Source organism: Alosa pseudoharengus, unplaced genomic scaffold (assembly GCF_046254945.1).
Source record: "Alosa pseudoharengus isolate Yale_2024_CS ecotype anadromous, Long Island Sound unplaced genomic scaffold, YU_APseudo_1.1 YU_APseudo_1.1_scf_13, whole genome shotgun sequence".
Taxonomy (NCBI): domain Eukaryota; kingdom Metazoa; phylum Chordata; class Actinopteri; order Clupeiformes; family Clupeidae; genus Alosa; species Alosa pseudoharengus.
In genome coordinates, this window is record NW_027468598.1 from 3798920 (window position 1) to 3816884 (window position 17965).

The following is a 17965-nucleotide window of genomic DNA, read 5'->3' on the forward strand; positions in this document are numbered from 1 at the left end:
CATCTTCCACACCAATGAGAGCAAGCAGCTTTAGATGGAAAAGAGAGAGAGCAAAGTTGCGCCGTGATATGAACAAGATGAAAAGGGAAATGGAGGCTGCCAGACAAGAAACAGAAAAATTTAGAAAACGCCTAGAAAGATTAAGACAGAACAGAGCTAGGAGTCAGGAAAATGTTAAATCTACAAAAAGGGGTGCAAAAAAACTGGCTCTACAAAGGAAAGAAACAGTTGTGGAGTTCCTCTGTCGTGATGAGAACAGTCGTTTGCTGCCAGGGAAAAAAGATACAGTGACAAAGAACAAAAACAAACAGCAACGCCGTGTTCTTGTTAAACCCCTAGCGGAACTCCATATCTCATATAATTCTGAAATGGAGAAGTCCCGCATGCTCTCTTACAGACAATTCGTCAGATATTGTCCTTTCTATGTGACTCAGCCAAAAGCATCTGACAGGAATACATGTGCCTGCATGGACCATGAAAATGTGAAACTGTTGTCTGAAAAACTGCAGCAGAAAGGTCTTCTGAAAACATCTAGTGTTTCTAAGCTGTTGTCTGCAATTGTATGTGATCCAGACAACAAGGCCTGTATGTACAGAATCTGTGCAAAATGCTGCTATACTGAGGTTGAAGTTTCACAACCCCAGACAGAGGAGATGATGGTGTGGTCTCAGTGGGTGAGAAAACCGGTCACAGAGGAGCAAAGGACATTCATGAACTTTGTGAGAGAGACACAACATGGTACATCATCTGAAATGTTGGAGCTTTTCAACCGAAAGCTTGATGGTCTTGCAAAGCACCATTTTAATTGGCTCCACCAGGCCAAAGAGTGCAGGGCATCCTTAGAGATGATGAGATAGTTGTGCATGTTGATTTTGCAGAAAATTTCGGCTGCAAACTCAACAGGGAAGTGCAGGCTTTCCACTTTGGAGGAAACAGAAGGCAGGCCACTGTACACTCCTGTGTTGCCTACTCCTCAGGTGGAGTGCAATCCTTTGCCACTATCTCTGGGTCCCTCCGGCACGATGAGAGAGCTGTGTGGGCCCACCTTGAGCCTGTGATTAAAGATATTATGGACAATCGCAACCCACGTCCTACTACTCTCCATGTGATGAGCGATGGACCGGTCACCCAGTACCGTAATAAAAAGAACTTTTACCTGCTGAGCACCATCCCCTTCCTATCAGGATTCAAGCAGGTCACTTGGAACTTTTCTGAGAAGTCTCACGGGAAAGGTGCACCAGACGGGGTTGGGGGTGCTGTTAAAAGGATGGCTGACTCTTCTGTCAACATGGGAGTAGACATTCAAACCCCAGAGGAGTTCTACCAATTTTTGAAGGAGAGACAGGAATCAAGTGCAATTAAGTTTTTCTGGGTGTGTGAGGAGGACATCAGGAAGTATGATGAGTCTGTCCCTGAAGTTGTGCCCCTGGTAAAGGGAACTATGGGCATACACCAGATCCTGTCAACTGAACCAGGGACAATTCTACATCGAGAGCTGTCCTGTTTCTGTAGCAGGCCTGACATCTGCCAATGCTACAAACCCACCATGATAAGCTTTCCAGCGAGCAGTGCCGAGGCAAGTGTAAATGTTCAACAGGGTCTTACTGGAAAATTTGTCTTGGTAAGGTATGAGGAACAGCCATTTGTGGGGCAGGTTATTCAGGTGTTTGATGAAGAGCTAGAGGTCAGCTGCATGCAGCAGTTTGGCTCCAAGAATGCATTCACTTGGCCCCATCCTGCAGATGTTACCTTATATTACCACACTGATGTCATAAAGGTAATATCCGAACCAGAGCCACTTAATTCAAGGCACACGCGTCTTACCAATGCCGACTGGGACTGCTTTAGTAGGCCCGCCTAACATGAATCAATTCCATTCATTGGAGCCTGTTCACTTTATAATGAATATGATGTGTCATTTTGTTATGTAATGTTGCTCAAACAGTGTTCTTTCTGATCAGTTTAGTACAGTTTACTTAAATGGAATAACCAGTTTTTATCTGTACCAATTAGTGCTTCATTCAAGCCTATTCAGTTTCTAATGAATATAAAGTGATATTTTGTCATGTAATGTTGCTCACACAATGTTCTTTCTGATCAGTTTAGTACAGTTTACTTAAATGGAATAACCTGTTTTTATCTGTACCAATTAGTGCTTCATTCAAGCCTATTCAGTTTCTAATGAATATGAAGTGATATTTTGCCATGTAATGTTGTTTCTGATCTGTTTAGTTTCTTTAAATAGAATGATAACAAGTTGTTATCTTTACCAATTAATACTTGAATAGACCCAAGACACCTGAGATTGTTTTATTCTGTGAAATAAAAATGAAATTATTCAACATATGTGTTGTTATTATGAATCTTGTCAGACGGCGCAACCGCATCGTCAGGTGGTGCAACCAGGTAAAATACTAATTTAAACCAAGAAATGGGAGATTGAAGTGAACAAATGTTTGGAAATTGTGTTGTAAATAATCATTCTATGCAACAATATACTTTTAAAATGTATAGAGTATTTATTCACATTTTAAATCTAAAGTTTGATGTTGGAAACCCAAAATACCTGCCCCCTACAATAAAGAATCCATAAGTTACTTTTAATACCCAGCTCAACTACAAAATAATAATGTGTTGGGCACTGTAGACACTTTCAGGTATACTTACTAAAATATTTACTTAGGAAAAAAAAAAAGGAAGTGAGTTTTTTTTTCAAGAAACTTTCGGTTGTACCACCTGACATTTTTTTGCTGGTGAAATTGCAAATACAGTCTAAAACTCTATTTAAACCTTGTAAATGTTGTGCAACCATTAAGACTTGTTTAAACACACTCTTCCAACTTCAAATAAATGTATTCTGTCCATTTTTACAGATTTTTAAAAATATATACTTTTTGAAGGCTTATTTGTCATTGACCCACATACTATTATAAATATAAGATATCATTCCTCTAATATTTGGGAGAGGCATAAAGAGGGAGTCAGTAGGGCTGGCAGGTGGTGCGTTAGGAAAATTAGGATATAAGGATCTAACAAGGCTACGTATCTGTACTGCCCTACAAAGGCTAAGAGCAGTATCTGCACTTTTTCAAAAAAAATGTTTTTGCACAAATAAGAAGTACATGATCTGCTCTTCAATCTGTTAAAATTTCATATGGCTACCTAATACATTTCTTAGCTAAATTTACATTTTTAGTTTGCAGTTTGTATAGAAAAGTAGAGTGAAACCAAGGCAAAGTGCAGTATCTGCCCTTACTGCCTTGATTTCACTTGCCATTACTGCATTCTGCCTTTGTTTCACTTGCCCTTACTCTAATAGGGTGTGTGTGTGTGTGTGTGTGTGTGTGTGTGTGTGTGTGTGTGTGTGTGTGTGTGTGCGCGCAGGGACAGACTGGGACTAAAAAAAGGCCCTGGACTTTCTTCTAAAAAGGCACACTACCATTCACACTCACACACACATTAGGTGTCTATCATGATACAGTCTCACAATATTAAATGCCAGTGAAAGTATCATATTCAAAATAGTCAGTCAGCTTTTACAAAAAGTAATTAACATGTACTTTCACAAATATAAGCAGCAGTGTGCAAAGGTGTCAAAGGTTAGGTTTTGGTGTGCAGCAATGCAATATTGCTTGACATGAAAGTCTACAAGAATACCCGATTGATTTTGTTCCATTTTTACATAAATGTTTATAAATGACAGAGTTGCCATTGTTAAGGCATCAAGCAGTATATCTTCACTAAAAATGTAGTAAGTACCTCCTCAATTAATTTTAAAACTGAGTGATTATGATCACTTGCTACACTTACTGCAAAATGTTATTGTATGGCCATGTAAGTATAAGCAGTAATGCAAAGGCAAAGCGCAGTATAGCCTATAAAACTACCAAATTTTGCCTAAATGTCAAAAAACAAAATGTTTAATATCCACCTCACTTTTATCTATCTAATGATACCCCTTGTTGTCGAATATAATTTGATGCTTATACTTGGTGTAAGAAAAACACAAAAAGCTGTTTTTCTCAGTTTGGCATTTTTGCAGATACTGCTCTTAGCCTTTGTAGGGCAGTGTAGGTATCTAAAGAACTGCGGCTTGGTCAATTTATATTTTTCAGACAGTTGTTGGAATGATGCAAATAAGCCATCTATATACAAGTCATTAATTGTCTTGATACCTAACTTAGACCATACCGACCATGCTCCGTCAATCAGGGAGGGTGGAAAAACAGGATTTGTAGTAAGAGGAGAATGGATGGACAGAGTTTTTAGGTTGAAATGTTTTCTAAACTGGTTCCATATTCTCAGTGATGCTTTAACACATACATTTTTAGTATATGGGCACAGAGGGAATCCAAGGGGGGAGTACATTAAGGCCTTCAAAGATGCGGGTTTACAGGACAAGGCTTCCATCTGCAACCATGTGGGGGGTGGACTGAGTATGTCTGAATGCAGCCAGTAATGTAAGGCTCTAATATTGGCTGCCCAATAATAATATTGAAAATTTGGTAATGCCATGCCCCCGAGTTTTTTGGGGCTTTGGAGAAATGATTTGCGAATTCTAGGTGTTTTCCTATTCCAGATGAACTCTGTGACCAAACGGTCAATCTTGTGAAAAAATGTTTGCGGAAGAAAAATTGGGATACTCTGAAAAAGGTAGGAGAATTTAGGAAGGGTGTTCATTTTAACAGAATTGATTCTAGCTGGCAGTGATAGGGGCAGTAAAGACCACCGTTCAAAGTCTTTCTGTATGCGGGACAGCAGACTGGCAAAATTTAATTTGAATAAGTCCTGGAACTTGTCTGTGATCTGTACTCCTAGGTAGGTAAATCTGTGGGTTGCTATCTTAAATGGGAAAGAGTGGGTAGGGTATGCTCTAGCTGCAGCATTTAATGGGAACAACTCACTTTTGCTCAAGTTTAATTTGTAGCCTGATATAGAGCCAAATGTTGCAAGAGATTGAAGTGCTGCAGGTATAGATGTGGACAGGTTTGATATATACAGCAAAAGATTGTCCGCATAAAGCGACACCCTATGTTCTATACCTGATCTAAATACGCCTGTAATTCCCTGATTGGATCTAAGGAGAACAGCCAGTGGTTCAATTGCTATAGCAAATAGAAGAGGGCTCAATGGGCATCCTTGTCTAGTGGAGCGGTGTAGGCAGAAATATTCAGAAAAGTTGTTATTAGTTCTGACTGAGGCCTTTGGGTCAGAATATAATAGTTGAGCCCATGTAATAAATGTATGTCCAAGGCCAAATTTCTGCATTGTGTAAAAGAGGTATGCCCATTCCACCCGGTCAAATGCTTTCTCCGCATCAAGGGAGATCAAGGCTTCAGGGGTACTAGATGAGGGTTGGTTATATATTATATTATAAAGCCGCCTCAGGTTGTAGAATGAATACCTATTTCTAATAAATCCTGTCTGATCTGAGGATATGATGGTCGGCAGTATAGGGTCTAAGCGGAGCGCTAATAATTTAGAAAGTAACTTTAAATCCACATTCAACAAACTAATAGGTCTATAAGAAGCACAGTCCAAAGGGTCTTTATTCTTTTTAAGAATTAAAGATATGGTGGCTTGAGTGAGAGTTGATGGAAGGGTATGCTTTGTATATGATTCATTATACATATCGACCAGTAAGGGAGCCAATAGTGGAAAAAAAATTCTGTAAAACTCTATGGGGTAACCATCAGGTCCTGGACACTTTCCAGACTGCATTGAGGCCATAGCAGTCCCAAGTTCTACTACAGACAAAGGCTGATCCAATCGGCTAGCGGCCCCCTCATCCACCTTTGGGATGTCCAGTGAATCAAAAAAAAGGTCAAAGGCGGTATGATCGGGAGGGTGTTCAGATGCATATAACGAGCTGTAGTAGTCCTTAAAGTGATCATTAATTTGTTTTGGATCTGTTGTCGTACCTAGAGGGGTCCTAATTTGAAGAATCTGGTGAGAGGAGGATTCCTGTTTGAGTTGGTGTGCAAGCAGACGACCTGCCATATCCCCCTGTTCATAATACTTATACCTAGGTCTGAGTAGCAGTTCTTCCTCTGTCTGCGTAGAACAAATGTTAAAGTTTGCTTGAAGGGCCAGGCGTTCTTTATATAGATCAGGGGAGGGGTTGGCTGCATATATTACATCAAGTTGACCAATTTTCTGCATCAGGCTAGACAATTCTTCCTCCCTCATCTTCCTTTCAAACGCATTGTATGAAATAATGCTCCCTCTGAGATATGCTTTCAATGCCTCCCATAGAGTTGATGCAGATATATCAGGAGTTTTATTAACTCTATAAAGGTGTTGATCTGATTGGAGATGAATTGGATAAAGTCATCACTAGATAGTAGGCGAGTGTTAAAGCGCCAAGGTGGCCGTGTTGAATGAAGCCCATCAAAACCTATTGTCAAGAAGATTGGCGCGTGGTCGGATATTACTATGGGATTATATGTCACGGACTGAACTGAAGGTAATAAATTGTTATTTATTAAAAAATAATCAATGCGTGTGAATGTTTGATGGACATTAGAGAAAAAAGAGTATTGTTTACTGTTTGGGTGTAGAAAACGCCATGGATCAGATATGTTGAATTCCTCCATGAAGGATTGAATTGCTTTTGCAGATTTGGATGGAGAGTGAGCTTTGGTTGATGATCGATCAAGGGTTGGGTTGATCCAGCAATTAAAGTCCCCCCCAAGTATGAGAGAATGTGTTGCAATGTCTGTGAGCTTGGAAAAAAAAGTTCTGAAAAAATTATAGTCATCCCAATTAGGTGCATAAATATTTGCAAGAATAATTGGAATACTATGAATTTTCCCAGTTACAACAATATATCTCCCATTTGGATCAGCTAGGACATTAGAACAAATGAAGGGGACTGATTTATGTATGAGGATAGCTGTACCCCTGGCTTTGGCCTGAAATGTTGAGTGATATATTTTACCTATCCAATTCTTTCTCAACCTAGCGTGATCCACAACCTTTAGATGTGTCTCTTGCAAATAAATTATATGTGCCTCTAATTTACGAAGATGGCTCAAGACTTTGTTACGTTTAACTGGTGCATTTAATCCCCTGCAATTCCAGCTGACAAAATTCAACTTATTCCTATGAGACTGCGACATGCACTGTTTGATAAAGAGTCTGAGTCACGTTAACTACTGTGAATTGTAAACACGGACGAAAAGCTATTTTAGCAGGCATAATGATCGACAAATACATACAACATAAAAATTGAAAAAGTAGATTACAAGACAAAACACATTTATCCCTTGCTAAAGCGTCCGTTGAACAGGACGCGCGCATATTCCCTTTTAACATTGACGAACAGTCTGAAATAGCACCGTTGCTCATTCAAGAGAGCCGCCGACGTGCTACCAGAAACTAGTGACTTAGCCTAAATTAACAGTATAAGAGCGGCAAATACAAATAATATAACATCAGCTCAAAGTGCAGACTATTAGGTTACCCAGATAGCAAAGGGGCGTTGAATCCACGTTTGTTTGAAGCGGCGGAGGTTGATTCAACGTGGATTCAACGCCCCTGTGCTATCAGGGTATTTCAAAAAACAGAGTAGACAGACCAAGAATGGCCAGAAAACGAGGCAAATCAACATGTCGCTAAGCTATCTGGAGATGGAAAGAGAAGGGAAAATAGCAAGGACGCTCAAGCTTAGCAGTCCATCAGTAGGCTAGCCCAAATAGACAGTCAATTTACTTGGCCACCGTTAGCTCACCGCATCTGTATCCTGAAGTTAGGCTGGTGTACTACCCGCAGGTGTTATGTTCTTGATGAAATCCACTGCTGCAGAGGGGTCTTCGAATTTGTGCAGTGTTCCATCGGGCAACGTAATTTTCAGCAGGGCAGGGAACAACAACCTGAACTTCACTCCTTTGATAGGACGAAGGAGACGCTTCGCCTCCCCGAACTGTGCACGTTTCTTGGCCACAGCAGTTGTGTAGTCAGGGAAGATCGAGACTCTTTTCTCTTGATAACTTAGGGGGAAAGCCTCTTCGGCCCTGCGTAGAATCCGGTCCCGATCCTGGTAGTAGTGTAGGCGAATGAATAACGGTCTGGGTGGTTTGTCCTTACCGGGCTTCTCGCGCAAACTACGGTGGGCTCTGTCCAGGATAGGTTTTTGGTCAAGACTCAGAATGTCCTGCAAAAGCCCAGAGGCAAATTCGGTCGGATTAGAGCCCTCCACGTCTTCCAGTATCCCTATCAGACGAATGTTGTTTCTTCTTGAGCGCCCCTCTAGATCCTCGCACTTAGCATTCAGCTGATCCACCTGCGTTCTCAGAGTCTGTACGATGTTTCCCAACTCATCAAGTGGTCACCTTGCAGGGTGTCCGCGCGGTAGTAAAAGGTAGTAAATAGAATCTACCAAAATTAAGGCCCTTGAAAGGTAGTAAAAGGTAATAAATGCAATTTGACTTGGTAGTAAATTTTTCATCACCACCTCAATATATGAGTTTACATTTTTTGCTTAATATTTGTGTCTACATGTTTTAACTTCATCTTGCCTAATTAAAAAATATATACGTGCTAACAGGACCTGAGTGAGTCGGAGTCGATAGCAATGACGTAGAAGTAAACTGTGTAGAGTTCCGTGGTTGACAGCCAACAAACAACATTTTCGCCTTTTAGCTTCAGTTGATATTACAGGGATACAAACAACACGCTTTTCGGTGTCTCCTTCACGTTGCTTTGGGCGACTTATATGAATCGTGCAGATCCGAAGAGTTTTTTAGGGGCCAGGGATGCAGGGATGCTTTTCGGCGACTCTCGCGTTTTTCACGTCATCTAGGCCCTACCGCAGGCTACCAGAGCTGCGTTTATCATATGGGCCTGCTGGTCTGGTGTCCGGTGTTCCAGTTTAGATGGTGAGCAGTTTAACTGGTGATATTTGCATAAAATCAGTGAATATTCAACAAGACCCTGCCTACTTCTTAATCTGCTCTGCCTCCGATAGTGCAGGTTTATATTAGGCTACATTTGTTCGCAAGTGAGACAATATAATGGATATCGCTGAAAACATCACCAGTGTATGTCTAATACATGTCCGTTTAAGCATTATCCACAAATATGACACATACTAAAAGAATGGAAAAAAATAAAACTAGCGATCTAGCTGGGATTCGAACCACGCATGGACAAGAAAGTTGATTGGATTAGCTTCTAGGTCTATACCACTACACTACGAGCCACTGAAATTGAAGTCAGATTTCTATGTATATATTGAACTGTTAGTCAAAGTTAACACAGGTTAACATAAGTGAGAAATATACGCCCATGTTAACTGGTGCCATCACAATTTAACATGGGCATATGCAAGCCTCAAAACAACAAAATAGGTTCATCTTTGCCTCACATACCAAAACCTAACTGATGTACAACAAACTGGCATGTCCCACTAACACTTTATTCCGTTTTGGGGGTTAATAATATGAAATACGTCAGTCATGTGCAAAAATTATCATAACTTAGTGTCATGTCTCGGTGAAGTTATGCAGTGAGCTGTCTAATGATTTGAAGTGAACACATGAAACTTATTTTCTCCAGTTAAATATTATTTAATTTGTTGGTAATTTGACGACACAAAATGGTTATCATGGTAGCATATATTACAAAACTTTGATGTAGCTAGAGAGTTTGATGACAGATGTTGCTGTTTCAGATTCCCACGTAGCCTAAATTAGAAAATAGTTTAGCCTACTTACTGCTCGTTCAGCAGCCTGTTGCAAAACATTCACTTAGCCTAGATGTTTGCTATAATGAATATCTTGATCGATTGACAAATAAGCTGTCACAAGACAACATAGACCTACATTCATTTAATACGAACACCATGCTATTGCATAGATACAAAATAACCAGTGGTGCAATTGGTTAGCAGGGTGGACTATTACTGCTAGCTTGCTATTTTAGTGAGCAGTTCGAGGCCCAAGTGATCTTCATAATTTTTGCGCATTATAATCACGATGTGTGTTTCTGCACAAAAAATGAGCAACGTCTGATGGGGTCATTTGTTACTGTTTGTGATGCAAAATTACTGAGGCAAAATTAATCTGCATTATTCAAGGCATGCATTCGCTGTGTTTCCTCATGTTATAGGCTATCACCAGTTAACATGGACATCAGGATAGCTAGTAAGCTAGTAGACTAGTCTAATAGACTAATGACAAGCGTTGCTCTCTGTGGCGTAGTGGTGATAGTGCTTACTGCTTGGAACATTTTGCCTCAGTGAGACTCATGTTCGAAACCCAACAAAACCTTCACTAATTTACTTTGACACATTTCCTGTTTGCACAACATTATGCAGACATGCATTATACATAGCGATTCCCGCATGTTTTCGGCAAGATCTTGCTTCATATTCGGTCACGCACTGTAGGCTTGTGAAAATGTGAATCTCCAGCACTGGAAGGGCAGAGGCAGAGCAAAGCATTGTTAACAAGTAGGCAGGGTCTTGTTGAATATTCACGTATTTTATGCAAATATCACAAGTTAACCTGCTCACCATCTAAACTGGAACACCGGTGCTTCTGTCACTCATCTAATAATATTTGTTCATGTAGCAAAGGAGCGGTAGATGTAGGCCTAGGCTAGCCTATCACTCGGATAGCAGCTAAAAAATATATAGGCTACACTCCAACTCTCAAAGTTTACACTAGGCTACTTCAGCTGGAAGTTTTAACAATTGTGGACTTGACTAGTGTAAGCTTTCGTTCAGCTGACGGTAGCGCTGCCATCTGACTGTGATCATCCAGAACCGTGCAATAAAATTCCACCTATCCCATCAGTAACAAAGTTCGAACTAGTCACTGACATAGTAACCGACAACATTTTTTAACGTAACCTAGACCTAGTATCTAATGTTACGGAATTGCAAGAAAACGAGTGAAAACAATTCCTTACTTTTAACCACGCAAGTGCGCGTGTCATTTATTAAAACGGTAGAAAACTGAATCAAAGACGGAACTGTCCATCAACAAAAACAGCATGCAGTTTAAGTCCCGTTATTTAAAGTCCCAGACATTTAAAGGGACAGCGGTCACTCAAGACAGACCTACACCACAACTGAGTGATGAACGTGAAATTCTTTGAATAGCCTACAAAACACTGCATTTAGATGACAACTGCGTGAAGAACCACGCGAATCTAGTTAATGGCGAATTAAGTTTATGGCATTCACATTTAAATCATTCAATAGCCTATGAAAACTTGATCAGTTAAATTGTTCTCATAAAAGGAACAGCAAATTATACAAAATATTCCAAATAGGCTAGTTTTATTGCAGTGACAGAAAACTGCAACATATGAGTTTAAAACCATGTTAAATTTGAAAGCATCTAGCTAGTGACAGGAGGTTTTAGGGGGGGAAAGAAACTCTGTAACCTACTTGATTCCACAGTCAATGTTCAGTATTTGGCCTATAATTTAGCCTATAATATTGGCATTTGAATCCATGAAAACTAACCAAAATCTATCATTTCCTATCGACAACAGACCAGTAACGCATCGAATCGCATTGCTACACATTTTGAAGTATTGAAAATAATCAAATCATTGGCTTAAAGAATCTATATTTTATCAAATTGTGATTAAACTTGATTTACACTCCTAAATGGCATCCTTACCTACCTACCTAACTGTTGTTTTGGGAAGTATTTATCATGCAAGCATCGTGCATCCATGCTGAGTAATGCAATGAAATCATAGTTTTCAATTTTGCATTAAAGCAGTCCACTGATGTGCATGTTTTCACGGACTGCTTTGTGTCAAATGTGCAACAACAATACCATACCAATAATAATGGCTTTATATATCCATATAAATAGATTTCTGGGCCTATCCTTAGACTAGAGTTGTTTCGGTGGTGTTTGTTCTTCATTTTTCACCACACATGTTTGGTGTTTTAGCGTCATTTGTGCCAAGGTTATCATTCACCTTATTAGGGCTAAGGGCTGGTTAGGATAACTCAAGGGCTAGGGTTAAGGTAAGGACAACTGAAACTGAACTCCTCGACACTACAAAAAAACATTGTCATTGACAATGACCATACTTAATGATCACAATTAGAAATTATTAGTGTACCTAATATGTATGATTTATACCTTATAGCAAGTAGTAAGTGGTACCCCCCCCCCCCCCCAAAAAAAAGGGCTGCTGCTTGATGTCGTGTTGGTAGTAAAAAATATTGTGGAGGTAGTAAAAAAGGTAGTAAAAAGTAGTAAATTCAACTCTATGATTCCTGCATATACCCTGTATGGGCCAGGAACGGCAGTCCCTCCTCAACTCCCTCCACCCCCACACCAGCCCTCAACGTGCAGCGAACAGAGGAGCTTTGTAAGTCATGTTTCTTTTTAAATTTAATCTCCTTATCTCATATATTGTATTGTGTAAGCATACTTGGCTTTGGATGCTACATACCATAAACATAAACATATCTGTCTGTTTGATTACAGGTGCTGTGAGGAAAAACATGGTGACACGGTCTGCCACGGACACAGAGGTCACCAAACACGCAATCAGGTGTTTCAATTGGCGGTGGATCGGGCACAGAGGAGATGTGTTCCGCCTCCATCCACACAAATGGAGTAATAGGAGAAATAAGCATTAAACAATCTTTTTATTGAACTTCTTGTCATTCACCAGTTATTCATTTTCTGATATTTTAGCTGTGCATCGCGCAGTATTTCATTGAAGTTGTAGCCTATTAGATAAAATATTTCATGTCTGCACTGATCTAGGCCTATAAAGCACTAAATTAGGTTTTGACCACAAAATGAATGTAAAGTAGCCTAGGCAATGTAGGCTACTTAACAAAAACAGAATAGCTTATAACCTGTAACTTTCCATAAATGTCCATTTTATATTTCCATTGAGTAGTGATCACGTTTGTACAGTAAATTGATGTCTTGACTTAAACCTTTTCTGTTAGGTTTATTGACAGAATTGTTAAGTTAAAAATACGAGGCAATGCAGATTAATCGTAGGCCTATATTGCTGTAGTAGCCTAGGCTAGGCCTAGTGATAGTTTTACTTTTATCCTACAGCCAGAACAGAAGGAATTTTGAAAATGAGATAAACGGGTCCAAAACGGACCCGGGCCAGATGAGCCTTTGAGTCCGTTGCGGGTCCGCGGCGGATGTATGTATCAATTTGCGGATCCCAAACGGACCCGCCCCGGAGGTAACGTTTTAATCGCGGATGCGGAGTGGATGCAGTGCGGAGCCACGGCGGGTCCGCGATCCGCCTTCGTAGCGGATCCGTTCCTGAGAGCATCTGGACTCCGATACGGGTCCGTTTCGCGGGTCCGTTCCGGAAGCCGTCATACCTCCGCGGCGGATCCGCCGCGGAGTCCTTTTGCTGTGTGGGTACCAGTGAGCCGCAGGAGACGCTGCGCTTCAGCTTCACTTCACTACAAGGCATATGAAGTGCGTCCAAATTCATCCATTCTTCTCTGTTGAACTCCTCGAGTAGGCTACTCATCACACATGTGTCACATGAAAGAGCCTTTTCTCAGCTTTTAAACGGTGCTATAGCCACTATTTGCTGTGATAAACAGTTCGCGAGAAAAATTAACTTCAAGAGATTTAATAATTATTCTCTGTGCCCATCTCCACATCCATTCGTCTCGGTGGAATATCGTAGGCCTACACACTCTTTACGCAACACATGACAACCCATATATCAGAATAAACAGCAGACCTTTACCGAACACAAAGGTGTAAAGCATTCCCGTGTATAGTTAGCTGTTCCAGAGTAATCCGGTTTTGAAATAAATTGTAGAAAAATTCAACATGGTCTTTCGGCTTTAAGCATTTCTTAAAACTGAGCTGTGCTTACATCGCCTAGATATCTGTAAATAGGCCTATTAGAGAATATACAGGCAGCTTATGGTTAAGAGTTGTCAATGTAGCCTTAATGATTCTTTTCACAAAATGCTAAGCATGCATGTATTTAAGTTTCTTAAAACTGAGCTGTGCTTAAATGGGTCAAAGCATGATTTCATAACAGACCAAATAGAAGATAAATGTTAAATATAGCCTACATATGTATACATATTAAAATCAGATTATGTGCTACACAGTATAGATCAAGTTGGACAGTAGCACATTTTAATCATGGGTAGTTGGACAGTAGCACATTTTAATCATTGTATATATCTATAGTGGCTGGTGAAAGAGTTGAGTGGCTTTTCCTTTTTTTTTTTCGGGGGAATTAGTGGGTAGTGTCCCCACCAAAGCTCAGACCGAACATAGCAAATAACTCAAGTCGTTATATTGTAGCCTATTTCTGGAGGTTTCTTTGGAAAGTTGAATCCGCAAGTTAAGTGTCTGTAGGCCTTATACTAAGGCTGTGTATTGATGTTGTGACAAACTATGTTGTTGAAAGAATGTGAAATGAATAAATATCAGAACAAGAGGCTTTTGCGCAATAGCCAAAAGATAATGCGCTTTTACTGTAGCCTAGTAGAGTTTGCGAGGTGGAAAACAAGATTAAATAATAGCTTTTAAAATGTCAATTTAAATTGTAGCCTTATATAATGCACTGGTGTGCATTTTAAATCCGAAATAATAAGGAATGTGAGTGAGGAGGCTGCTATTAACTTTAAAGAGTGCATCTACAATTGAAACTATCAGCCTTTGACGCAAATTTAATAGCCATGCCCGGTACAGGATGTGTGCTTTAGTTGACAGCATGGTAACTAGATTTTAATCGGTCAACAGAAGCAGCTGTCCGTTAATGTTCATGCTGATTTTGCAACTGCGAGGTCCATGGCAGGCGCCCCACAGAAATGTTTCATTTTGCGAGTGAGATGCACGATGCCCCCTCTGCGGCGCGTTCGCCCCTAGTTTCAGAGCTATTCTAGGGCCGTGACTGTGGTAAACAAACTATATCCTAATAGAAAACTGATAGCTTTCCTGGTTAAATGGTATAAGCTAGGCCTATTAGCCTACACAACATAAATTGTGCTGGCGACCCAAATAAAATCTCCTGCGACCCACCCGTGGGTCGCGACCCAGTATTTGGGAACCAATGGCCTATTAAAGCACACACGGTTTGCCAGTGGCTATAGCCTATCTAGCCCTTTGGGAAAACTAGTGGGTATAAAAACTGTTTGTTTGTTGCCTTCACCAATAGAGGTCTTCTAATTAATAGGCCTAATACGTTTTTCTCTTGTTGTCTACTTCTCTGAAGAGAGAAGAAGGAACAGTCCATAACAATGGAAAACACTTCCACTTTTAAGTTTTTCATTTTATATGAAGTTCAGGAATTGGGGAGAACAAATAGGGCTATGTATTTTTTCTGGACATTTGTTTTGTACATTGTAATTATTACACTTAATTTAACTTTAATCATAACTGTTGTAGTGGAAAAAAGCCTCCATGATCCTATGTATATTTTCCTTTCTAATTTATGTGTTAATGGACTGTATGGTGCTGTTGGTTTCTACCCAAAATTTCTGTTGGACTTATTCTCAGATATGGCAATGATTTCCTACACACTGTGTGTCACTCAAGCCTTTATAATATATACATCTGCCATGTGTGAAATTGCTATTTTGACAGTGATGGCTTATGACAGATATGTTGCAATATGCAGACCACTACAATACCACAGCATTCTTACTCCCCGAACTGTTTCAAAATTATTGTTACTTGCTTGGTTTTATCCATTCTCAATGGCAGTTATATCACTTGTTCTTTCAGTTAGGATACCTATTTGTGGATCATTCATTGGCAAGTTATTTTGTGACAATCCTTCAATACTGAAACAGGGATGTTATTCAGCTGCCGCAAACCGTGTGTGGAGTATAATTATGCTTGTTGGTCAGAGTATTCAAGCAGTTTTGATTTTTGTTTCATATGCTCAGATTGTGCACATTTGTATAGAATCCAGTGAGGGCAGAACCAAGTTCACTCAAACCTGTTTACCACATATATTGGCAATCTTCATTTCCACCCTTGCTGTGGTGTTTGATCTTTCATATAGTTGGGATGGTTCTGCAAATCTTCCTCCTGATGTACGCAATGCATTGGGGTTACAATTTGTAATCCTCCCTCCTTTTTTAAATCCACTTATTTATGGTTTACAACTCCCTAGGATCCGAGCAAGAGTCTTTGGAAGTTGTGGATGTTCTATGATCAAACCCAAGAAAAGAAAAGTGAGAGGCAGCAGGCCTCCCTGAGCTAATAAATTCAGTTTTATTATTATTTTAGAAATCATCTATACGTTTAAAATTAAGATTTTACTATTCATATTTGTTTCATCAAGCATCAAAGTTTATTATACATTTTAAGTGAATGTTGCATCAAATATACAGTACCCTCCATAATTATTAGCACCTCTGCTAAAGTTGACTAAAACATATATTTACAAATAATCTGTTGGTGATTTATTGTAATCTCACCATGAAAACAATGAGGCAGAATCCAACCTTGAAGGGAAGCAAATTTATTCTGAGAAAAAGGAAAATCTCATAAATAAATAAATATTTGTAACAAAAACAGGTTGCCCACAATTATTGCCCCCCCCCCCCCCCCCCCCTGTTTATAATACCTTCTTAAGCCTCCATTTGACAATAAAACAGCTATTTATATTTTTCTATGACACCCTGTTGGAGAATACAAAGCAAAGGATTTATGACCATTCATCTTTACAAAATCTCCCCAGATGGTCCAGATTCTTAGGTCCACACTTATGCATTCTGCTCTTTCACCCCACTATTTTTCTATGGAGTTTAGATCAGGGGACTGTGATGGCAATGGAAGAAGCTTGATTTTGTGTTCAGTAAACCATTTTTGTTTTGATCTGGACGTTTGCTTTGGTTCATTGACCTGATGAATGAATCATTGTGGGACTACAATATATCAAAAGATTGTTTTGTATACCTGTTTTTAATCAACTTTACCGAGGGTGTCAATGATTATGGAGGGCACTGTATTTATCTGCTGTCCTCTGTAGATGGAAAAATGTTTTATACTTAAGCAATATAGCATGAGTGAGACTGGGATTGGTAATGGGTGACACCCACAGGTGTTGTTCGGCAGTAGCCACGAGGCCGGTGAAGCGCGCTGAGGCCCTGAGCCTCTCTGCTCTCTGTGTCATGTAACTTGAAGGCCAATAGACAGCATCTTGGTCGCCACGTAACCAACATTCCAGATCCCTCTCCAGTGGGTTTTTCGTGTCTTTGTTGATAGACATTGTAAAATAAGGACAGCCGTTTTCATCCTGTTTTACAATGAATGAGTCGGGCTGAAATGATTTACTCATGCCCGAAGTCCGGCACAGCCAATACCTTTGGTTCTAATGGTGGCGTTGCGCCAAGTCGGATTTGGCAATGGTTTTCAAATGAATATCTCTCTTCGTTCGCCTACAAAAAAGCTGCCATCTTTGAGATCCGGTATCTTGCGGTATCCGGTATCTTGCAATCTTAAATTATCCTGTTAAACTCTTGCGGGGACTAAGAAGCCTGAAATGCAGACTTTTTGCTCAACATACTTTTGCCCTCTGCCTTTGAGTGGCTCCTGTGATCTTCGGTATGTTAAGACGGCAAACTTAGATTTTTGCTACCCCAGAGCTAACTTGCAATGCAACTTGCCATAGGTAGTTAGCTTCAATTAACACCAACAGAATCTCCTTATATGGGCAAAGATTGCAGCTTTGGTTCTTTTTTGTTAGCAAACTTCAGAGGTCTATTGGTAATAAATGAGTTCCTCTCCCAGATAGGCTAAATGCAAATAAATGGATAAAGATACACACCAATGCCTCCAGAAGGGGCTGTCTTACCCATGGAGGTATTATATATAATTGGAGAGAGTGACTAAGTCCGGCCCCCATTCATTTCAATGGCCCATGCTAAGCTAGCTACTTCAGCCAAAAAAAGTTTGAAATTGACCGCAGCCATCTTTATGAAAATTGCGTATAATTGGCACTCATTTCCAGCACCAGCTAGACA

The 17965-nt window shown here is 40.0% G+C and overlaps 1 protein-coding gene across 1 annotated transcript; it reads left to right on the forward strand.

Annotated features, from left to right (window-relative positions):
* Positions 1 to 15301: 15301 nt before the first annotated feature.
* Positions 15302 to 16195, forward strand: LOC143122203 (olfactory receptor 10A5-like). Its single transcript, XM_076283060.1, has one exon. The coding sequence runs from the start codon at positions 15302 to 15304 to the stop codon at positions 16193 to 16195; it is 894 nt and encodes a 297-aa protein (XP_076139175.1).
* The last annotated feature ends 1770 nt before the right edge of the window (positions 16196 to 17965 follow it).